Below are 25,302 nucleotides of genomic sequence, written 5' to 3' on the forward strand. Positions count from 1 at the left end.
CAGGATTTTCTGCATATCATCTCACTGCATTTGTGCGTTCCTACCAAGTGTTCTCCAGACACCTTCCTGATGCCCACCATTCGAACTGCGTCTGGCGGAACGGGCTGGTTATTGAGGGCCGCGTCCATGAAGGAGCAGGGACTGGGCGGGGGGGTCTCATAGTTTTTGGATGCCACAGAATCATGGGTCTCCAGGAGGGACTGCGGACGGAACCATAAACATTCACAACAGACAGTGACATGCTGCTGAGATAAACCAGTCGAAGTGTGTTTAGGAAATACTAATAGCTCAAAGCAAACTTGTCCAGACCTGGAAGTGAGGCTCCTTGAGGATGCGGACAAGCTCTTCGGCCGCCTGACTCCTGTGTGCGAGTGGACCGAGCTCTTTGAGGATGTCCTGGACCAGCTCCACGTTGTTCTCACTCACAGCTTCCAGTTTGGGTTCCTCAAAACGCTCGTGAGCCTTGGTTACAGAAAACACTCATGTTCATCACTCTGCCTCCAACCAAAGCCTCATCTCTCCGTCTAAATGACGTTCTTCGTTTTTCCAACAAGTAGTTAATAATTATGAGGCGGAATGAAAATGATACATGGTTTTCAATCATTTTTACAAATAAAATAAAAAAATGTTTTGTCCCATTTCCTTTGTGTAACCCATCAAGTGCAACTACACCGTGTTCCAAATTATTATGCAAGTGATATTTTCTCATATTTTCCTAAATGGTCAAAGCAAATGCAAACAACCAATCAGAACCAGGAGGAGGGGCTACGCACTGTCAATCGATGCTGCTCAATGTGCTAATGGCAGGAAGAGGGTCAGGAATTGGTGTGTTTCTGCAGTCAGTACTGGGAGAAGACAGGGGAGCTGGATCTTCTCACAGATTGTCTTATACCGTCACAACATAATGATAACTTTAACAAACATGTTTTTTTTTTAAAAGTCTTTTTTAAAAATAAAAGTTACTGCAGCTTTAACTAGAGAATTATCGCCCTTTTTCCACTGGCTCTAATGGTACCGGGTCCACTCTACTCGGCTCGCTTTGCAAGCGTTTCCACCAGCAGTTTTTCTAGGCCGGTCCCTGTTTTTTCGGTCCCTGCTTTGGAGTAGAGCCAGCTGGGCCGGCTCTACTTGTGTGGGTGACGCAAGCTTAGCTCCTGTTCACTGATTGGCTGTGGGCGTGAACAGGAGCAGCAAAGAGAGAAGAAAAACAAACGGTGCAAAATTTCAAACTCGTCGCAACACGGAAGTGATGCAAGCGGTGGAACAATGAGATGCCAGCTTTTCTTTGCATCAATATTCAGGGGCAGCTTGATGGAACCATGAAGAATGAGTCGTTTTTGTCAACCCAGCAGTTCCACAGATCAAATCAAGAAAATTACGGACAACCCTGAGCATCCTCTTCATGAACAGAGTGTCTTCAGTCAGAGGCTTCTTCCAATTTGCTGTATCACATACCACTACAGGAGATCTTTCATGCCCACAATCATCAACCCCGGTCAAAACTCTGAAGAAAATTGTTTGACATGCAGCAAGATTTCTTTTCCCTCAGAGATTGGTAAAGTATTTTCAATTTTAAATTTTGACCTTTGTCATCAACCTGAGCTGTAAAAAAAACAAAACAAAAAAGCAAACTAAGTCAGAAAACATATTCATAAAAATTTTTTTTTTTAAAGAACATAATGTGCTGCCACCTCAATATAGATGTCCAGAAAAATATCATGAAGGACTGTTTGGGATGCAGGATTTGTTGACTAATATATTCAAAGTGTCATGAATTCTGCATGCTAATAAGTTACTCAGGTTATTGGATGGAATCTCAATGCAGTAATGCCCACACTTGACTTTGATGATAGAGTCCAACACACTAAATGTCACAGAGTGACGGAAACCAAAATGAAACGGACAAGAGAGGAAAATGCAGATTCATCACAGCCGACATGATGATTGCAATATTTACTGGTCATATCACCATTCAAAGACTTTCTAATGTGGTGCACTCGTAAAGCTGCAACTTTTATGACTTTTTTTTTTTTTTACGTATTTGTTGAATATGTATGGTATAAGACAGATGATCTGTAAAAAAAATCAAGCTCTGCTTTATCTCAGTGCTAACTAGTCGCAACCAATCAGAGCCAGGAGGCGGGTCTTAGCACTGTCAATCATTCTCCATGTGGTGCCACTCGTCACCACTGTAGTGAATGCTAAGGCTAGTTAGCATAGCCACCGATGATGGCGGATAACCAGTTTTCGTGTAACGGTAAATTGTTTCTCTACCGTTAGAACGCTGAGCAGTGAGTACATGAGTTGATTGACAGCGCTAAGCCCCTCCTCCTGGCTGTGACTGGTTGTTTTTGGTCAAAAGTGTTGCGTTTTTTCAGACAGCAATAGTTGCTCAGGTAGGATGTCAAGGGGATCAATCATTTCACAGAATATCTGTCCTATAAACTGTCACGACATGCTGACAGTTTTAATAAATATGTAAAAAAAACTTTTAAAAAAAATAAAAGTTACATAACACAGCTTTTATTTTAACCCAAAAAAACATACAAATGTGCCCCTATGGGGGGAAACTGTAGGTAAAAACAGGATTCATGGATGACTGCCCACTGTAGGCCTATAATTGGCTTTCTCGGCCTTAATAACCGTTTAGCATTTCTCTGTTAGCATACACCACACTAAAACTGTAAGTTGTATAAACCATAGTATGCGAAATGAAATTAAAATCTAGTTATTATTTAAACTCAGTTTGAACCCAATTATTCCAGAGGGCGAAGGAAAAAAACAATAATTTACACTGAATCTCTGAGGGGTCAGCATGTTCTTATTTAGTCCTGATAACCTCTTTCAACAACCTGTCACAATAAATACAACGCTCTGCTTCACATTTTAAATCCATAGTTTTCATTTGCCCTCTTTCTTTTCAACATGCAACTTGCATCTTAGTGTACATGCTGGGTAGCGAACAAGTGCCCAGAATGCAATGCAGTATGACATTTGGGGTATTCCCTATTGGCAGCTGCATGTAAAGCTGTGTGCTTGAGAATCCCAGTTGTCAGGCAGTTCCACGGAGGATTGGTCCAGTGGGACTGACTGTGGTTCTGGCAGAGACCATGTTTATTTGCTGAGGAGAAGAGGAAGAAGCTCTGCAGAGAGACGGGAAGGAAGCAATACCCACAAGTATGCTGACTCTTCCACATGCCTCCATGCCAAATTAATCATGGAAACATGCAATGTTCCCTTCTGCAGAGATCTGCGTAATAATTACAGAAATATCAGAAAAACTTTTCAGGTTTTCTGATTGTGTGTGTGTGTTTTTGTGGAGCTTAGAGGAGTCTGCTTCTGATTGGTTGACAAACCCATGCCTGACTACTGACCAGTTAATGAGTTAATCTCACATTCACCTTTTTTCTTTTATTGTTTCAACTGTCCAATTCAATTAAGTTTATATTGCACCAATTCACAACAAATTACGTCTGGAGGCACTTTACAAAAAAAAAATCATTTCAATTCAATCACACACACATTCCAATTGCTCCTATTTGTCGAATAGTACAGTAAGCTCAAATAATTGTTGAAAATCCACATTGTATATTTGTGTTTTTGTTATTGAAAGATTACTTCTTCCACCAGTCAGCTTTGAACCCCAAGTTGTTTTAAGTTCCATTTCCCTTTAAAGCAGCGGTTACTTTATACAATGGACCGCCACCTATTCGCAGCTCAGGTTGTTGAGGAAAAGCCGTCTATTGGGGCTCTTTTTTGCAGCAGATATCTAAAAAATTTGAAATAAAATTTTGCTTGGAAAGCTAGAAAATCTGGGCACAATGTTATTTGACACATTGTTGATTGGCTTTTGCAAAGCACACATAAAATCGAAATTCAAGTAAGGCGCCCTCTGACTGAATATGACACTTGAGGAGGAACAGCAGCTGAATGGTTGCCATGGGAGATTAAAGGATTTCTCAAACATGCATTGAAGAATCAAGGCAACACTCCAGGTACAGTTTGAGGAGGGAATAACATTATAACATGGTGCAAAGCTCAAAAGTCATTTTTACTATTGAGCTTTGCAAAAATAAAAATGACTTCTGGGCGTAACATTTTGCCCAGAAGTGTAATTATTTTGAGTATTTGTTCCAAATTTTAACTAGCTATAAAACTGATTAGTGCATGAACAGCAACATAAGACATAAGTTAGTTTTAGCTTCATTAAATATTACCTTATAAGTGTTGTGCCCTGTCCTCTTTGTTGCCTGGACACCGTACAATGTCAATACAGTCGCTAAGCAAAAGGATGAACAGATCAGTTTTTCCAGATGAAATCTGCCCTGATGCTGCAAGGTGAGCTGACCCTCCATACAGTTTGACTGACAGAACTATTCTAACCCATTAAAATTGGTGAGTTGATTGCACTTTGGTAATTACAAGCACCTATGACTAACTCCATTATGCTGCATCCTTGCAGCACCTGCACCAACGTTATGACACGTCGTCCATGTGACGGCGCCTTATTTGTCTCTCGTTGCATCAACTGAGCTCGTGAAAATGTTTATGGATCCGGTACAGGGGGTCAAGGGAAATAATATTCTTTGAAAGTCTTTTCACATCCCTCAGTAAGGCTGCATCAGCAGATGAATGTTTTATGAGACGGGCTCATCAATACATCGAGCACGCAGCCAAACATGCGGACGAACACCATCGTCACGACAACAGGACATGAGCGGTTTTCTGCAGGGGATGATCTAAACAGCGAAAGAGAAAATCTAAAGGAGACAGGAATTGGGGGGGGGGTGTAATTGAAAATGCTAGAGAGCAAAAAAGGCTTTGTTTTTGGGAATACCAGAAGAGCACTTGAGGCTGTGCTACCTGGAAATCCCCCCAGAGAGTCCATGCTCTGATCAGAGCTGCTTTTGGACAGCTGAATGATGCTGCAAAGGTTTATACTCTTGGCTCCATGTAAGTCTGAGAATTAGTCCACAGAGTAATGCATCGGGGCCACAAACCTTTATGTAAGAGAAAGTTGGTGCAGTCTAGGAAGGATAAATGTGCATACTGTTACAAATGACTGTAGGGTGAACAAAGAATGTTAAAAATAGCTTTTGGAATGCGTTAACTTCCTTCATGTTGGCAGTACTCAATGCTGTGATTCTTCCTGTTCTGGCTGTCTTGGTGAAGAGTGCACATTTTTAAGAGGGCATGAAAGATTGTGGTATTTTCAAGACATGGTAGAGAAAGACTTTGACAAGCGAAGGGGAAAAAACACGAGGTGTAGTGGGAAGAAGCTCTAACAAGCTCTAACAACACTGTCTTCCTCCGCTAAGCTCTCCTTTCACTTCAAAAAGTTATAGCCTGAGACGCCACTGTTCCTCTATGTCACACGGAGAACTAGTTGAGACCGGTTTTATGTTAAAGACTAATAATAACATGAAATAATTTATTAAATATGTCATTAAATCATTAAGATGCACACATGTTATAGCAAATAATTAATCAAATGTGATAATATTCATTTTATTTAATTTTATTGTTCTCGTTCCTGTTTTTCACCAGTAAATAATTTTATCTGTCAAACTCACCTATCAAAGTCAAGGGCTGGGGCAGTGGGTGGGGACAGCAATGATTTGTTGTACTCCAATACATTAGCCTAATTTTTTACAAATCATGACAGCCCTAATTTAATTTTGTCCCATCATTAATAGATATAACGGCAACTGTTCTCTTTCTGTAGCAGTAGGAATAGTTGTAGCTTTTCTGCTAATGCATTCTGCTAAACTTCATTCAGTATATACATTTTAATTTTTCTATCAATCCCATTTTACCACAGACCCATGGTCTTTTTACTCAACATTTTCCTATTAGAATCTTAGACTAGCCCATGTCTGCACTGAATATGCCACCACTATGTACAAGTAGAGGTCACAACAAAACACAGTTTCTTTCTTTCCAAAAGTGGCCGTTTCTCCCACAAATGGGCGGAGTTTGATACGAAACAAGCAAAAGAAGCAATTTATAAAGTCGGGAAATAGACATTCTACAAAAAGTATGAACCACAGGCTGTAGCTTATGTCCGCTTAGCTAATAAGCAAGCTAAATAATGAACACAGCTGAATATCCAAACAAACATTTATTTACAACAGTTCTCCTAATAAGATCACCTTTATTTTTTTATTTTTTAAAATTCTCTACATATGCCATTATAGCAGAGCTGCTTGGTCTATTTTAAACAGATCAGATTTGGAGCAGGTGTGAAAGCTTATAGGAGCCCTGCTGGAGATCAGGCAGCAGAACTCTGTGTGTGTTTATGCGAGTATGCATATATATTGACTGATATATTTAACTGGACTTGTATGTGTGCTTGAACTCCTCTGTTCATTGATTTTTAGCAAATAGTTTCGGACACTAAAGTATCCTAATATTAATATTATTAATACTAATAGTATTAGGATGTTATTGAAAGATTACTTCTTCCTCTAGTCAGCTTTGACCCCCAAGTTGTTTTAAGTTCCATTTCCCTTGCAAAAAGCAAAAGAAAGAAAAACCATTAGATCCCTGGAATCGATTTTCCAGTTCATACAGACACACATAACAACACACACCCTGACAGCGGGTTTAATTCACTAATTAACCTAACCTGCTTGTTTTCAGACTGTGGGAGGAATCTGAATTACCAGAAGAAAACCCACGGATGCAAGGAGAGGACATGCAAACTCCACACAAAAAGTCTACACAGCCCAGATTTCATCTGGAGCCAAATGTGTGTATTATCTTGTTATAATTTAGCAGTTTTCCTCATCATATCTGTTAGATTCATGCTGTTTACCAAAACTACACAGTGTCTGCGAGTAAGAGATCAGAGAAAACGAGACAGAGCATATATGCATATTCTGTTAGCATCCTGGTTTCTTCATCTCTGCAAAGTTTGAGCTTCCAAAGTCATATTCTTCAACATGTTCAGATTTGCTTAAAAAAAGACATTTCCAACTGCAGAGAAAAGCTCCAAAAATGCCTTGATTTCTTGTTTCAAAAATCATACCGACCCACAGTCATTCAAATTATCAGTGCACCTGCAAACCTACCAGTAGAAAATTACATACTGTCCAGACTCAATTTCCAAGATTTGTTATGTCATTTTTAGACACTATAGATCATTGAGTAAACAACATATGCCTGGCGGTTTTTCACCAGAGATCTCAAACTACAATGCTGAAGCCAAATTAATATCCAGCTTTGTGGTAAAGAGCTATTTTAGGGAGCTGTGTTTTTTGGCAAGCGGATAAATTTAGAAAAATCTGGAGAGGATTAATTTTGATTAACAGCAGATGCTTTAAATCCTGGTCTTTGGGTTTGGGGTTAATAAAATCTTCCTACATAAAAGATTTTGTGCAGAAACCCTGGATAAGGTTCCATCTTCATTCCACACTAGGTGGAAATAAAAGAGCAGACATGAATTTAAGACTATGACAACAAAATGAAGCCAGGTCAGGGAAATGGAAATGTGATTGCAATTGATGAGCTAAAGACGGTTACAGCAAGATGACATTTGAATTTCAAATTTGGATGTGAAATGTTTCACCTAGGCAGGGACCTTTTCACATTTTGTTTTAAAGCAAAGTAACTTCAAGCGTGTTTTATCGGGATTTTATGTGGCAAATTGACAAACCACTTTCTTGTCTTTTGTTGTTTTTGGAAGTTAAAGACTTAAAAGTGTCCTGTACTTTTTATTCAGCTTTATTCTGGGACGCCCTCAAAGGTTTGTTGGAGACGTTTGGGGAGCAAATTGGATTGAGCAGACCAAAAGAACACAGCAGACCGGTCAGTGGATCATAGTTGTTGTCTGCAACTTGGGCCTTTATGGAAGAGTGAAAGGAAGAACTCTATTGTTGAAAGAAAGCCATAAGAGGTCAATGCTTGCGGGTCGCCACAAGCCATGGAGGGGAAGCAGAGAATAAGGTTCTCTGGTCAGATGGGATCAAAACTAAAACATGCTAAATTCTAAGTTAAATGGAAAACTTTTACTGGACATCCCCTTAAGCACACCATCCCCCACAGTGAAACACAGTGGCAGCTTCATAATTTAGGAATATGATTCTTCAGCAAGGAAAGGGAAACTGGTAACATGGGATAAGGGTGTAAGAAGATGGATGGATGAACAAGTCATGCCAGGGCTTCCCATTTTTGAAGCTTTGTGTCAGAGCAGAAATATTACTCTTTTCCTACGTTTTCCTATTTGATTTATTACAAATCATCCATCTGTAGGCACGGAAAGGGCAGTCTCCCGTTTCATATTGTGGTGCAGTTCATGGCAGGTGTTTAGTGCAAAAGGCCATTGTGCAGAAGAGTGCCTCCGTCTTGGGACCTGATTATGGTTCTGCAGCCGCAGTGTGACACGCCTTTTGAGCCTCTAGGTTCTGTTAATATAAATGTATTTCTTATAAGAGTGTGTTTCTTCTGGCTCTGTGTTCTGCAAGACACACAGGAGGTAACCAGGCGCTGACTGTTCACAGGTTCTGTACCCAGTTTGGCCTCAAAAGCAACATTACGCCCTAATGCAGCATGCACCCCTATGTGTTATGCTATAGAAGCCTTTCATTCAACAGCACCACTCTCTTTTTAAGCTCTTTTTTTGCCAGCTGTTCAAGTGCTTTGTGAACCCACTATAGGGGGAAACCTGATCTAAGCAGAGTCTCTCTCACTGGGTCATGGAGGCCATTTTCCTTGAAGAAACAGACTGAGAGGGACAAACGGAGCTGGAAAGTTTGGCTTCTTAATCTCACAAATCGCTACATGGAATGGTAGAAGAAAACAGCTGATAGCCTGCGCTACTTTGCCAAAAAAATTAAAAATAATAACCAGTTTTATTAACATTAAGGAATAACCATCAGTATGACGTACTGCATTCGACAAAATGTATTGGTACTGAATTCACAATTCAGCAACCATGATGTTTCTATGACGCCTTTTTATGTTTCTCTGAAGTACAGCCCTTTGAACTGCCTTACTGCTTAAATGTGCTATAAATATAAAACTTGATTGATTGGTGAGAAGATTCAGTAGCGATGAAAACTCTGGAAACCCATATCATTCAACAGAACCTGTAAATGTCATGCAAATATTTCTGTTTCAACGTCTGACTGCACCTGGTTTCAAATATCTAATTTTCCACAATAACTTTCAGGAGCCGTTTGAATTGCTCAAATCTGCTAGTTTTTACCCTGAAATAAAACTCGTTCTCTTCTCCAATCGTTCTCCTGGCAGAGAGTGAAGTCCTTCCTCCCACGCTTCACCAGAGCCATTCTAAAGTAAGCTGTTTCATATCGCATCTCAGATCAACTCATTTCAGGCCACCGGTAACCCTACTCTCGTTCCAGGCGCCACCGATCGTGTGACAATAACCACTCCCCAGAAAGATCAAGATCTGTCAATTGTTGCTTATTCTTTTGAAAATAAAACCAATTTCTTAACTTGGACTTTGTTGATTCTGCATGTGGGTCAGAAGGTTAGATCTGAACATGCCATAGGGCTCAGGAAATTAATGCATCAATTTTTATAAATTAATTACATAGATTTTAAGTTGTTCAAAATCTTAACAAAATTAATCACTTTTTATCCTTTTACATACAAGAGTCCCAAGTTGGAACCTTTGTACAATGTTTCTGGTACCCCCATAGACGCACGCTAACAGTGATGGACGACAAAGCCGTTCTCTTGGCCAACTGAGGCTTAATTTTTGCTTCGAAAAACGATCTGATTGGACACTGGAAAAAACTTTTTTTTTGAGTGCAAGTAATGCAGGTTTCATTGAAGCCATAAAATAACACAGACATCCCCAAAACTAATGTCAGCATCCACAGTTCTAAAGAAGTTCCCTGAATGATGTGGAGGTACTGACACCCTGGAAAGCTGAGTCGACATTTTGAACTAACCTGATGGCTAAATAATCTAAATACGGTAATAGATGAAAAGTAACAAATATATTTGCTGTTGAGCTACTTATGTAAAAATTTAGCAGGAAAAATAGTTTTTGAATTGAAAATGCATTTAGATTAAAATGCAATTCATTCATTTCAGACCATGAAATTTTCTCAGTTATCTAGTTCCACCACTAGTTTTAACATAAACAAGCAGAATGCAAAGGATGTGAATAATTGTCCAAGAACCGGAGATGAAGAGAATCCAATGATTTATTCATCAGTGTATGTGTACCAATAAAGTCCAGGGGGTTACTCACCACCGGGCTCTCCATGATGCCTTTGAGGAAGATGAGATCCAGGTCATTAGCCGTCGTTGAACTGGTGCTGTTGCTCAATGTGTCCAGAGCCTGATGCATGGCTATAAAGCACAGAAAAAAGAGACAATAAAAACTATTTCATTTAACAGCTTTAGCTCGCCCCGACAGTCAGGTGTGAAAAATGGAGGGACAAGCTTGCCTGAAAGAGAGAATAGGAAAAGTAAAGAGAAAGAGAGAGAGAGAATTTCCAGTAGTGGGACATGTACAGACTGAACGATGGAGGGGGTGAGAACGAAGGACAGGGAGGCAGGATGGGAACTGCCTCACTTCCTTTCCCAAGCAATTTTATCCCTGTCAGTCATTCTGCTCATAAGTCTGTCAGACGAGACAGTATCTTTCTCCCACAACTCCCAACTTCCTACGCACATGTTCTTACATCCACACACACGCACGCACATGCACACACACCCCCCCACACACACACGCACATACCATTATAACAACACAGCTGCTAAGGTTGCTGACAGAACAAACATTTTGACATTTGTCAGTTTCCAGACGTCCCTTAATCCCCACCGTGCATTTCAGGAAGTTGGATAAGACGACATGGTAATATCTCATATGTGTCTGCTATTTAATTGTGACATCCTTTTTCTGCCTCTGCGATGAGGCTGACTATAAGACATGCACGCATGCACCTCTCCCTCAAAGATGCAAAATCAAACTGAACTCATTACTCAGAGGGACAACCAATCAATGGGCACAAACAAGATGATGTCAACAACTCGATGAGGGTCAGTGAGAGTTTGATGCCGCTCTCCAGACTTAGAATATGACTCATTAAGGTACCTGACATCACCTACTGCTGGGGAATTCATCAAAGCAGACCTGACAGTAGGACATGTGGGTGTTTTTATTAATAGGGGCCATTTGTCTAAAAGAATTTACATAACAGAGCACGGATTCTTTGTTGTCGACGTTAAAAATACAGCAGCGGTTCTTAATGTTTGTGGCAGAAACAGATATAAGGAGATGGATCAATGAAATTCATGGCTCTTATCTATTTGAAGAGCCGTAGGTTGTAGGTAGTTGATCCAAAACAGCAACCAGATGGAAATTTGGAGAATCAGGGAGAATGTTAATAAGGAACTCAAGCAAATCACTCCTCAGAGGAACTCTTTTAAAAAGATAAAATGGACCGAACTGGATTATAGGGAACAAGGAGACTGGTAAAAACTCTGAATCCCAGAATGCACTGCATTAACCCATTTAAATGGGTCAATGATTTTCACTCTACAAAGAACATTTTAAACTTAGAGGGCTAAAGAGCATATCAGCATCAATCACTAAGGTAAACAGTGGTGTAGGCTTAAAAGTCATTACAGTGGAATATCATCTGCATAAAAGTGATAATGTAATTTAAAATTTTTAAAATGCCAGCTAAAGGGAGCATGTTACAGCCAAAAATAATAGGACCAGAACGTATCCCTGTGGGACCCCACAAGTTAGAGCAGTAATCTCACAGGTGAACTTGTTTACAGAAACAAAAAAAAGTCTTCCATGATAAGTACAAAGGAAACCAAAGTAGCTTAGAACCAGAGATACCAGCTAAAACCCTGAGAGCATTCAGTAACATACAGTAGTCACAGGAATCAGAGGCTGCACTGAGATCAGGTATAATTATTATGGAACTGTTCCCTGCCTCAGAAGACTTTAAAAGACAAAGGTAAACCGTCAGAGGAGCTAATTTAGTGGAGTTCAGTTTCTGAAAGTCAGACTGAAAATGGTTCAGATCTGTAGCTTAGTAGAGATCTGAACTGGCTTTCTACAGCATTTTATAATAACTTACTAAGAAACAGCAGTTTTGAGATCAACCAATAATTATCACTAAAGCCGGAATCACGATTGGACTCCTTTAGTAGTGGATTTACGTCAGCATGTTTAAAATAGGATGGAAAGCAACCTTGCCTCAGTGAGCTGTTAATGACTGACAACAATGAAGGACTTAGTGAGACTCCCAGACAAGATGGAGGAAGGCGACATCTAGAAGCAGCACAACGAGGGTTTCATTTTACCAATAAGTGTAGCCAAGTCAATTAATATGAAAGCTAGGCTGAGCAGGGACCACAACAACTGCCAAGAAAAAACAGAGCCGTTAAGGGCGGACAGGTATTATACGTCAATGTCAAACTAATTCATCAAATCTGGAGCCAGACATGAACTTGTTTAGGCAAAGAGGAGGGAGTAAAACCCATCCTACAGCCAAGTATGACTGGAGTCCACTCGCTATTTAGAAAGATTATTAAGAATAAAGCCTGACCTATAGTAGGGTATTAAGAGCTTCTGCTTGACTTAAACACACAGTGCATCAAAGGAAGCAGAACCATGCAGGTTAAAACTTCACTAGAGGTCTAAGTATCAAATTTAAACTTTTCATTCTTTTACAGAACCTTCCTCTAACATTCAGGTAGAAGATTTCATCTTGTATCTCAAGTTGTGAAAGCAACCCTCTTATTCATAAAAAGGCTGAGCAGCATGAGTCAAACTCAGAGTATTTATCTTTCCCCTGCTCATGCGCCCCATCAGCCCCCCAAGGCCGCTTTTCTTAACGACATACTCAGGGGGGGGGTTTCCATCCATTTTGCCTTTACAGGTGAGCTGAAAGTAATTTTTCACTTGGCTGGATCTAAATTGCTTATACCGCTCGCAGGAATTTGATACTATATGAGGAGTTTCATTCAGCAGATGGAGGGATTAAGCGCACACAAAGGCGACCCAGGTGTGCAAGCAGAATGTACCTACATGAGCGTCAGGGGTTCCGCAAAAATGTGAAAGTATAAGGAGATCTTACCACGAGTTTTAAGACATTAAAACAAGAAGTCAGCCGTAGGTTATTTGTGCAAAACTCAAATCTTTCAAATAAAGATCACAAGAGCAAGTACCTCTTTAGCAAGGCCTAACAACTGCAAACCCAAATGAAGCTACTTCAGTCGGTGAAAGGCTCGCCTGAGTGCCTCTTCATCCCATAGGGAGGGTTACAAAAGTGACGGAGACGGTGGAACAACCTGGCCCGTTAGCGTTTGTAGTTAGTTCACAGCAAGGAACACAAACCTCTCAGCCAACACTTAGCGAAGGTTGCTAAGGAGCGGTGGTTAGATAAACAGAGAGGAGATGCTCAGAGGAGCCGGGGTGGCATGGAGGAAGGGATGTGGGAGAAGTGACTGTGTGGTTGTTGTTTCTCCATGTCCAATCCTCAGGGGGGTATTAGACACAGCAGAGTGCAGCCTGCAGCTGGCCCTCTCCGCTCCCCATCGTTGGGCCGATGCAACATCCTGCTCTACTGAACTTTTAATAAACAAGTTGGTTTAAAGTGCAAATAAATCCTCTAAAAAAATGATAGTTTGTTCTGAAGTGATGTCTAAAATTTGCCTAACTTTGACCAAAAAAGGGAGTATTAACTTCTTACTCCTCAAAAACAAAACTGAAGTAATTATCTCTGGACTCAAAGAGGAACCATCAAGTCAGCACACAGCCTCACTAGATGTGTTTCTGTTGACCGTATAATTACACAATTTGAGAGTTTGAAAATAAATTTGCTTAATGGAAATACGCCCATTTCCAAAAAAGTTGTTTTTTTAATATAATGGGAATAGGACAAGGTGGTTTTCGAAATTGGTTTGTTTTTGCAAAACTGCAGTGGAAGCACTTTTTTCACATCATGCAAGTCACATGACCAACAACCTGATCTTGCCACTGCCACAAACCACGAAGAAGAAAATGACAGGAAGTGGAAGGAGGATGATGGCACAGCAAGTTTTTTAATGACTTCTTGCTTGAACAAACTTATTCACATATGATTTTAACTACGTTTCGTAGTTAATGGAAACACCGCAATTGCAGAATTGTTTTTTCGATGTTAGTGGAATACTGATAAAGTTTTGTACACATCTGTAATGGAAACACACCTAGTTATTACAGCCAGAAACTAGTGATCAGGCCAGAAATTTGGCTGCAGTCATTGACTCAGGCCTGAACTTTCAGAGTTACATAAAGACAGTTGCAAAGTCAGCCTTCCATCACCTGACGAACATTTCCTTTCTTAACTTGACTATGTATTTGGCATTTTATAACATCAACGTTTTAAAATGAAGCAGAGAAAGACCAAAGCCAATAGGGCCCATCAAATCCTCTCAACTGCAAATTCTAAATGTATCCCTGTCCAACACGCCTGAATCAAATGACTGAACCACCTGCTCATTAGTACAATTGTGCTAATGACATCATTAATTGGTTCAGGTGTGCTGAAACAGAGACACGTCTCAAAGTTGCAGGACATCGGCACAAGAACCCTGGATTTGAAAACCCCTGATCTAGAGTTCTAAACATTATGCTCACAACATTCTGAGAGATGGAGGTTTTCCAGCAGGATCCTAAGATGTTTTGAGCAACAAAAAAAGGACCTTCAAAATATTTATTATTTTCTACTTATAGATTCAGTCATGAATCATTCATTATCTAATATTTTGCAGCCTCCCTTTACTCAAAACACAGTGGGAAGGATCTTCAGGGTCAGCTGAAAGGCCTGACAGCAACTTCAAAACTCTTCTAATTTAAAAGTCTGCAAGCCTAACTTTTGAGGGAGATAAAACAACATTTTATGGTTTTTGGGACAGTTCAAATTTCTGATCAAAATCCAAGTGTGAATTATAGATTTATTTTTAGCCAGAAAACAAAAGCTTTCCTCAAAGTTGGAGGCAGAAACTGGATTTTTAGGATCATGATGATTTGTGAAGGACTTTAAAGCAAGCCTCCTTTTAATATGAAGTGGCTCAAAACAAGTGTCTTAAGCCTTAAAAGACAGGAGTGTTTTATTCTTAGTGGAGAGATTTAGTACCCAGAATTTATAACTGATCAATAAATGGGGAAAAAAAACAACAACAAAACGGTTTCTGACCTGCGTATGTATAAATGAGAATTTATCAATGAGACGTTTAATTTTATTTTCTCATTCACAACTGGATAAAATACTATAGTTAAAAATGTCAACTTCAGGCAGTGAAAACACATTACCGAAGTTGTTTTTTTTTCCCTGAAACACTCCCTGCTGATGTTACTGCACTCTTAGCTCACTGACGCGCTATTAAACTGTCGGTTGAGTATATTGAGTTTATCCTTAGGGGGAGACAAAAAGTGCCTGAAAACAGACACCTCTTCAACGCATTATTAAACCCTTCAAACTCGCTCCTTCGGTCCTCAGCTCTACAGCATATTATAATTGCTAGAACTCCCTTAAGGAGCAAAAGATGAAATCTTCAAAGTGTTCAGATGCATACTGATATAAACGACGCACCCGGCTCAGTTTGGTGATACAGGTAACGGGGTTACAGTCTGTTCCGCTGTGGCGTGTTCCAGACTTATTAAGTTCTGACTGTGGAATATGATGACTTTTTATTCCACAGAAAAGGTTTTTTTCCCCCCGACCTGATGCATCTGCAGAGCGTAACCTGCCTTCTTTATGAATTCAGAGGACAACGTTTCTCTGGCAAAGAGGACTCAGAATGCACGGAATGAAATGGATCCTGTTCTGCTGTGTGTGAGTAATGTCAAATCTTCTTGCAGCTCATCCAGATGAGTTAGGAGGCTGCTGTTTGAAGTGTGTGTGTGGGCTTGTGTAGTGTGTAGCGCACGGTGCTTCACTGGCCCGGTCTGTGTGTTTGAGAGCTACTTGTACAGGCTTGACTTTTAAGCTAATCTGCTCAGCGTGAACAAGGCCAACCAAAGCTTTTTGAAAACTCCAATGTTCATTCAATTACCTGCATTTATTTTTAGACAGACGCAGCGTTAAGGTGTGCCTAAAACGTATCCATGTTGATTTTTATCGCATAACAGCCAGCGATGTATTTCACTGGGATTTTATGAGAGAATGCAACAGTGGTGGGAAAGTTATATGTGGTTTTAAGGAGAAGTATTATGTGTTTTCCAGCCACATAGTGACACTTTGTAGCATGATCAAGTAACTTATAGCATGTTACTTGCTATATGTAACATATGCTAAATGTTACATATAGCATATATGTAATAATGTTATAAAACATTATGTATATGTTTTATAACATATAGTATGTTATAAAAATACATATATATGACTTAGAAGAAATCTTACTTTGTAATTTAATGCCTTGAAATTGTGTCTCTGTCTCTTTAAGAAGCTCCTGCTCTTTCTGAGACTCCGCCTTCAGGAAGTCAATCTGCAGCATGTATCACCATACACGCATTCCTCTTGCTGGTGGAAAGATTTTCATAGGCCAGGGCAACTGTGGCATGAAAATGAAGGAAGGTTCATTGCTGCCTTTTGACATTAAAGTCTGTTTGCATCCAAAGAGCGACCAATTTGCTTTCCAAGGAGAACACAAGGTGTTTTTCCCTCTGCTTGGATCAGCGGGGTGAGCAGAAAGATAGTGGAAATATGGCATACAGTTATGCTCTACATCTGTCTGTCAATAAAAAGGCAGAAATATAAAAATTTAATTCATACATTTTTAACATTTTTTTCACCATTGTCTTTAATCTGTTTTTAATCATTATTATAAAATGCAAGTTAAATTGACTTACTGAAACAGACACTGCTACTAATATTATTGCCTGATACTCATTTTCCCTGATAATAAATTTGACCCAATTTTCTCCATTGTTTAATGTCTAATACAATATTGTGTGTTTCCAATGCATATGCATATATGAAAAAATTATATATGAACATTTGGCCAAACTGATCCAATAATCTCGTTCATTGGATAAACCAAAGCCCTCAGGTTGGGGTAAAGATGAAGTTGTGATATTTTACACATTAATTATTCATGCAATGGCAGAAGCAAAATGCCTAGTCCCGGAGTCAACTTAAACGTTTTTGTATCTGGTGAGACTTGCATTTCCATTAAAGTCACCTCTGGAGACGTGACCTGGCTCATCTGTTGACATTTGGCAGTCTAATCACACCTCATCTGTGTGGCAGCAGGTAGTTTATCCTCTGAAGTGGCTGGAATGAGACAGCCATTTTGACTTTGACTATAGAAACACAGGGATTTGATATTAATATCTGTATCGGTTCCGATATTGAAAACAATTCTAGATCAGGTATTTATGACATTGTGTCCATGAGGCAGATCTATTCAGTATAATTCTATGCTTTGTGCTTTGAGCAATGTCATGCTTTATTATTTATTTTACATTATGTTTAGAATCATTAATTGCACTTTCTGAACCATTTGAAAGAAAGTTGGGTGCGGTTTATTTGTACATGTTTGACTTTTTATTATTATTTATTTTCCATTGGCTGTTCTATTCCTAATTGTATGACTGAACAAATTAAAGTTGTCTTAACATGTTTGACCAAACTTGTGAAGCAGTTTATGTATTTTAGTGTGCTGTACTGATGCAGAGTTGTCAAATAAATTTGTAATTCAGTACATGTATGTCTGTGTTTAAAAAATGCCAATTTTGCACCGTTTTTCTGTATCGGATCGATATCTGCCAATACTAAAACTGATATGAGTATCGGTATGGGAAGTGAAAAAAGTGAAAAAAGTGAATCAGTGCGTCCCTATATGACTCTACATACGTTTTCCATCCAGCTGTGAATGAAAAATTACGTTGAGATCATTGAAGTGCCTTATCAGACACCCTGAGCTGAACCAAATTGAATTGTCCTTTTCTGTTGAGACCCCAACGATTTTTTTAGACAGTCTAATCCGACCAACACAGTGCACTCAACGATCCATCATCTCCTGCTTGGACGCTGCTTCACTCGCCTTCAAAGGGTTTCTCTTGCAGCGTGAGGCTTTTGGGAGCAGAAAGACAGAGCAGGATGTGAGGTTTGGGAGTTTGACACTTTCAGGCTTCTCTGATCCAAAGGCTTGTGCATTTGAATGATCCCCGTCCTTACTCACTGTGAATGTGCAATGCAGCAAAGGTCTGCTCTACACCGTCTCCAACCAACAGGAGCACACACACACACCCCTACACACGCCCTCACCCTGAACTGGTAGACAGACTACTTTGACAGAAAATGTGATTCATTATGGCTGTCACCGCCGGCCTGTCAGGCCACATTAGAGAGCAGAGGATACGTTGCAATGCCGCACGTTATGTGACACACAGTGGGCTTGGCAAGTGATGTGATGAAGCGTGTAGTCTTGTCTCATTTAACATGACACCATAAACTAGTTGTTTTTTGTTTCTAATCCCCTCAGCTGGCGTCCTGAGGTATTTGCGTGCATGAATCAACAGAGACGGGGCCAAAGCAACGGCATTTTTAAAAAAAATACTGTTGCAAGAAATGCAATATTATTTATTATTGATGAAATCCATTAATTATTTGTGAAAGTATGGAGGTTCCCATGGTAGAAAAGTAAACATTATCCAGACATTATTATTCAGTTCAACAAACAGAATTATCTCTAACAGGATCTGCCACGTTGTTTGTTTTGTTCGCCATGCTTTACTTCTCTAAAGAACTTCTTATCTCACTAGCTTTGTTTCCATTTCAAATGTGAGCAAATCTTTGTCGATATTCTGCTAATGTCGAAAAAACAATTTCACAATTGCAGTGTTTCCATTAAATAAGAAATTAAATTATAATCACATGTGAATACGTTTGTTTACGTCATAGCTCTTTAAAAATCATGGCAGACGGATGTAAGCAGTTACATCCTCGTACTCCTTCTCATCTTTTTGTCATTTCCATCAGTAGTAACATCCAACTTTTGATCACATGACTGCGATAAAAAAAAGAGTGTTCCCACTGTGAAATGCATCTATTTATACAACTGAAAAACCACCTCATCCAAGCATAAAAATGCTTTAGCAAGAAACAAGATTTTTCAAAATCGCTGTTTCCATTAAGCAAATTAATTTTTGTAATTTTATGGCTAATGGAAACACAGTTATTGATTTTCCACTAGATAATTAGGCATGAATAATATTCTCTAATTGTAAGGTCCACCGGTGTCCTTCTCCCTACATAACTCTTCCACTTCAACTGATGAAACTGCAGCATTCCCAAACCAGCCATTCCAGTCAGCCACCAGTGGGACAGAAAATGTCCCAAATATTTGGGATTCAGAGCTCAAATTTAATCTTTACATATTCTCTATAAAAACATTTAATTTCCCATTATGATTTGAATTTTATTTGTTGATAAAAACCCAAAAATGACTAGTGTCCTCTTTAGAGAAAAGACAAAATTGTCTTGACATGGTAACCTGGAGTAAAAATAGAGTAGTTTCTCTCTATTTATACAAAAACAAAATCTGTTTTCAGATGCAGACCAAGTAACCCATCTTTAGAAATGTTCAGGCTTTCATATGTAAGCAAATGGTCTCTTGCGAGGCACAGACAAAAAACGTAGTTGATACTACTACATCTTAACACTCAGCTGTGATATCATAATCATAGTTGCTGTAGTTGGTTTGGATCAAGGCTGGTCTGCGTTCACATCAGAAGCAAACTGCCACTTTTTTTGGTTCTGCGCTCAACAGACTTTAAACTATGTGAAGGGTATTGAATTTTAAAAACATTGTTCTACATTTAGTTTCGAAGTTCTTCCTATTTCTTAAAATCCTTTTGATATCAGAGGAAGTGCGCTCAGTTTTCTTCAGAAATATGAATCATAGAATCTTCCAGGATTGCACCCTCCCAAATATGCTGCTGCAAGTTCAAGTCTATGTTTCAAAATCCAGTTTTAAAAATAGCTGCAAGCTCTGGCCATGTGGCGACCCAAGGCTCTTAGTATTGTTAAAAATCCAACATGAATGACTCATACGGTGTTTGCTGCGTTTGGTGCAATTCGGACTTTCTATATGCAAATTCTACAGTTTTGAATGTTTTGGTATGTAGGTGAGGAGAGAAAAGTTCACGGGCTCACTAAGCCCCTAGATATGCACAACAAAATCTAGATTTTGATCATTTTAATCCCCCGTCCCTTTTACTGAGTAATGACCAAAGATGAAGCCAATGGCTCGATGTCCATAGGAGGAGTTTGTTAAAGGTGAGTACATGTGAAAACTTGCAAAAAAATGACCTTTTGATCCAAAATGTCTTCCTGTACATTCTAGGACATACAACAACCAAGAGATGTTTTTTCTTCATTTGGGAGAATTCTATGTAGCAAATTGCAGATCTGTAAAAAGTATGATTTGGCCTGTCTCAATTTAGGGGGCACTGTAGAGATGTTTAGCACTTTTGCTTCCATTAAAGGGGCAGTATTATGTATTTTCCAGCAAAACCGTGTCTCTTTAAGTAACTACATTACCTTCAGTTGTTATAAAAATGCTTCGTATATCAAACATGACTTAATTTTTTTTATTTACTTACAGACTTACAATTGGTCGTCTGACCCTTCAAAGGCCCCTGCTCTTTCTGAAACTCCACCTTCAGGAAGTCATCACGACATGGCTCCTCTATTAACCCTTTAACAATGTTTTTACCAGCATTTCACTGAGACGTAGCTTCTATAATGAGCTCAGCAGATGCACAGATCCACGAGATGCTAGCTAATTGATGCTGGCTAGACTGCAGAGGGATTGCTGTTCTGTGAGGCGGAAACTTGGAGGCTTGGAAATTGCAGCTTTGTCCTTGAAGGTGGGGCTAGGTTCGCCCAGGCATTTTGTACATCTGAATGGTTGCCAAGGGAGATTAAAGTATTTCTCTAACATGCATGAAAGAATCAAAGCGACACTTCAGGTATGTTTTTGATGAGGGAATAACATAATAACACAATGTAAAACTCAAAAAAGTTAATTTGTACATAATACTGCCTCTTTAAATATCTGTTATAGATAGCGCCATTGTAGCTGTAGTAATTCATGTTTTGTACTTTGTATTGGCTGCAGTTGGAATAATTCAGTTCAAAATAAAACCAGATAGATCATATTCTACAGTTTTTACAGTTTAATGCATTTTTTTCTCAAGTTTATGACACAGTATGAATTTCAAACCTGCCCCAGCTCTGATTCTGATACCAGTCCTATGACGCCTCAGTAAGGTAGAAGATGGTTTCTTTTCTGTCCTCCTTCCTGTTTACAGCATGCTGTACACACACCACCGCCGATTCCAGCCTGTCTACGATCATCTTCATCCCAGCACTACATCAGAGCAGGTGCTAGGCAAATTTAAAACAACTGGCCACCCAACACCAGCAGCTCCACCAGCAAATCAGCTGCTGCCTGAATCCACTCATCATCTTCGCTATGATCTACACCTCTGTGTAGCATTCTTCCTCTCCACACCGTGGTGAGCCATCCAAAGATCTCTGAGCCAGCCTGTAGATACAAGCCTGGTTCTTACCTTCCCCGCACAGCTTCCCTTCTATTCCTTCCAAGGAGTTGGTTGAGTCGCCCTCCCCCAGAGAGAGCCTCCCAAACGGGCTGCCAGCCATGCTGAGCGACTCCTCTCTCACGGGGCACGCACTCCTAGCAACACGCCCAATACCCGGGTAAGATCTCCCCCTTCGTCTTTCTGTCACCGATCCTCGCCTCTTCCGTCCAGAACAGATCCTCACACTCTCTACATCCTCCCCTACCTGCTCTCAACATGAATGTGTAGAAACTGTGCCTGGGATGAGAGGCTCCTCTTTTGCATGAATGAAAGGGGACGGCGCAGGGATGGGTGAGTAAAGAGAGAGGAGGAGGAGCAGAGAGAAGGAAGCATGGTGCCTTCTAGAGGAAGAGGAAGGGAGGAAGGCAGGACCATTTTCTGTCCAGTTTTCTCTGCAGGGGTCAACTAGGGAAAAGATCCGCAGAGGATTAGGGCAAGGAAGAAGGAGGTGTAGACTGTGCATCAGCTAAGGTTCTGCATTTTAGTCACCAAGAACCTGTAACATATGAAACCAATATACAGAAAATCTACTGTATCTGGCTTTTTTTTTACTGCCATTTGGTCTGAAGTAAACAAGATATATGGAGGTTCCTGATCCATCCATCCATGTCAGACACCAGGAGCAAGATGGCTTCCAGGCCTGACCAAAGATCCCCAGGCGTCCATCTCCCTAGATAATGTTTCCAGTTCAACTGAGGAAACAACAGTAATCCCAAACCAGCCATCCCAGTTAGCCTCCAGTGGGACAGTAAATCATTCATAGCTATTTATTAACGTGTTGGATTCTGAGCTGAAAGAACTAACGCGTCCAGATTTAGTTCCCATATGAACTACTCATTTTATTTTTAAAGCAGCAGAAACATCTAAAATCTACTTTTTTTAGCTTTACATCTTTTATAATGTTATTCTCTCATCAAAAACATACTTGGCGTGTTTCCTTGATTCTTTCGAGCATGTGTGAGAAATCCTCTAATCTCCTGTGGCAACCATTTAGCTGTTCTTGATGGGACCGAAGCTCCTCCTCAGAGCTGCCGTTTTCAAGCTTCAGAACGTCCACTTCACAGAGCAGCCCCATCCTGCAACTCCCCCACTCAGCTCCTTCAGACTAGTCAGCAGCAATTAGCATACTGTGTATCTGTTGAGCTCCTTATACTTCTCAGTGCAACACTGGTAAAAGCATTGTTAAAAAGTTAATAGAAGAGCCCTGTTGTGATGACTTCCTGAAGGCGGAGTTTCAGAAAGAGCAGGGGTTTTTAAAGAGACAGAGGCAAAATTTCAAAGGATTAAATTTTAAAGTCAAATTTGTTTTGATTCATATTTGATGAATACAGCATCTTTATAACAACTGAAGGTAACATAGCTACTTTATTTTGCTATAAAGTGGCTCTATGTGGTTGGAAAACACATAGTACTGCCCCTTTAAGGACTGTGTTTTTTCCTCCTAACATGATCAATTGTTTCTTCTAAATTCGTATAGATGACAAAATGGAAATGCTGACAGAAACATTGAGAAACCCGTTGAGTGCCCATATGTGGCGATAGCATTAACAGAAGAAGTACAGCCAGGGATTGTTCCAGAACAGTTCTGGTGATCTAATACAGGTTCTCAGAAGTCGATAACAAAGAAAGACAAGCATACAAACCCTGTGAAAACCATCCTGTTGTTATGGTTACTAACTCCGAATGCAGTAGGGAAACTGTTCTATGTCCGATTCTCTGTGTGTCTATGGCTACATTCACACGCCAGGCAAATGCGACACATATTAAACTTTTTCATGGCAGTTTGAATGACCCAGTTGTGACCTTTGCACTCCCCCCCCCAAAAAATCAGACTTGTGCAACTTCTAAATCAGACATGTACCAAATAGTTTTCAATGCGCCTGTAATCTGAACAGTCATGTCACATTTCATCTGACTTTTGCTTCATTGACATGAGAAGTGCATCATAATTCTGCACAGCAGAAGCCAGTAGTAAAATTGGACATAAAAATTGGCTGAAAATTATAATTCTAAACTTATAAAATAAGTATGTGTTTGCGCATCATATCACAATCCCACCACTCCTGGTTTTGACTATAAATCCAAACAGACTGAAGGAAACGACACAAAAACCTCAGAAGAAGAAACTGACCGCAACTTCCTTCTTCACAAAATGGAAGCAAAAATAGAGTAATGTCAGATTTGAGCAGCTCTAGGATTCCTTGTTGGTCTTTGGTGAAAGATCACGAGCACTAGCAGGTTTGCTTTGGTTGTATTTACCCAGAATGCCCTGTGCAATAGTCCACTTCCTAATTTTTGGAACAGTTTCAGGTCTGCTTGGCGTTCATATGTATTCATACTACCTTCAACCGAACCGAGGCCAATTAGAGTTCGAGGTTTTGGTCTGACTGCACATTCACACCTTCCCAAACAAACTGGACTTTTTGGTCAAACGAACTGGAGTTTGATTGAAATGGACCAAACAGATCTGATGTGAATCCATCACCAAATAGGCTCAGATTGTTTAAAATGGTGATTTAAAATGGTAATTGCTGACAGCAGTCAGGTTAAAAAGAAGTAATTTAAATGCACTGGTATAAATCTCCATTGATTTGAACTGTGTTAACCTTCATACAGTATAGTAACCCTGTCAGTGGTTGGTAGATGTGTTAACAGAAGAAAAGGTAAGCTGTGGCTCCACAGAGATTGGACTGCTGAAATCATGAAATAGCTGCATTTACCTCAGTGAATGCTGATTGGGTTCTTTTAAAGGTTCTGAGCTGCAGGCAGGAGCAGCTGAACAGACTTGATTGGGCTGCGGTTATTAGGATTTCTTTTGCTGTTTGCTCCTGGGCTGACAGAAGAATTTTGTTTAAATAAAGCAAGGTTTTAAATGTGACTTTTATACACATGATAAGATCATACAAAAATGGACATGGTAAAATCTAAAACACCATTTATAGTTTGGTGTCATAAAAAAAAAGCCTTGGTCCATGTACTGTACAGTCAAGTCCAAGCTATAAGTGAAATCTCTGTCAAGCTGTGGGCTGCAGGCTACCAGCATATGACACTCCCAGTACTACTAGATAAAGAGCAAACCAGCCAAAAGGTGTAATATTCAGTGCATTAAGTGTGCTTTCTCCAATGTATTGTTCATCTATACATCTATAATAGTTAATATTGATTATTTTAGTAACAGTGGAGGAAAATTGTCTGTTTTAAATAAAAACAAGTTTATTTTAAGCTTGTGAATAAACACTAGGACATTGAAGGCTTTATTTAGAACTTTATTTTTTTATTTTTGATAAAAGCATCAGAATCTCTCATCAGTTCAAACCTATTCCATGAAAATTAAACAAACTGCTAGTTTTATAGAACAACCAGTTCTATAAAAGTAGCAATTTTGCCCAGTTAAGATTATATGTTGACTGGTCAAAAACTAAATCTCCACCTGGATTTAACTCAGCAAATAGGCACAAGTCTTCTATTGGATAATTACTACAATATGGTGCTCAAATTGAGAAACAGAATCCGGATCATAACTCCTTTACGAGTCTATGGGATGTGCTGGAGAGGGCTGTGTGCAGTGGTCAGGCTCCCCCTTCATCAATACAAGATATTGGTAAAAAATAAATAAATAAATATGAATGCTACAAAACAACGCCAGAGCGGAAGCAGCGTTCCCTTTTCAAAGGACGGAACATTTGAACCGCTTAGTCGAACAT

General features: G+C 39.7%; 1 protein-coding gene across 3 annotated transcripts in view; it reads right to left on the reverse strand.

The window, feature by feature from the left end:
• Nucleotides 1–25,302, reverse strand: part of mpp2b (MAGUK p55 scaffold protein 2b) — a 54,955-nt gene that overhangs the window by 11,487 nt on the left and 18,166 nt on the right. For 2 of the 3 annotated variants that reach the window (XM_028028631.1, XM_028028630.1), the window contains exons 3-5: nucleotides 10,226–10,326; nucleotides 310–462; nucleotides 45–200 (exon numbers count right to left, since the gene is read on the reverse strand). In XM_028028631.1, coding sequence (XP_027884432.1) covers nucleotides 45–200; nucleotides 310–462; nucleotides 10,226–10,326 — 410 coding nt within the window. Of the gene's footprint in view, nucleotides 1–44; nucleotides 201–309; nucleotides 463–10,225; nucleotides 10,327–21,568; nucleotides 21,851–25,302 lie in introns of those variants that run through there. The other variant, XM_028028629.1, reaches the window with a different exon arrangement.

Source organism: Xiphophorus couchianus, chromosome 9, assembly GCF_001444195.1.
Source record: "Xiphophorus couchianus chromosome 9, X_couchianus-1.0, whole genome shotgun sequence".
NCBI lineage: Eukaryota > Metazoa > Chordata > Actinopteri > Cyprinodontiformes > Poeciliidae > Xiphophorus > Xiphophorus couchianus.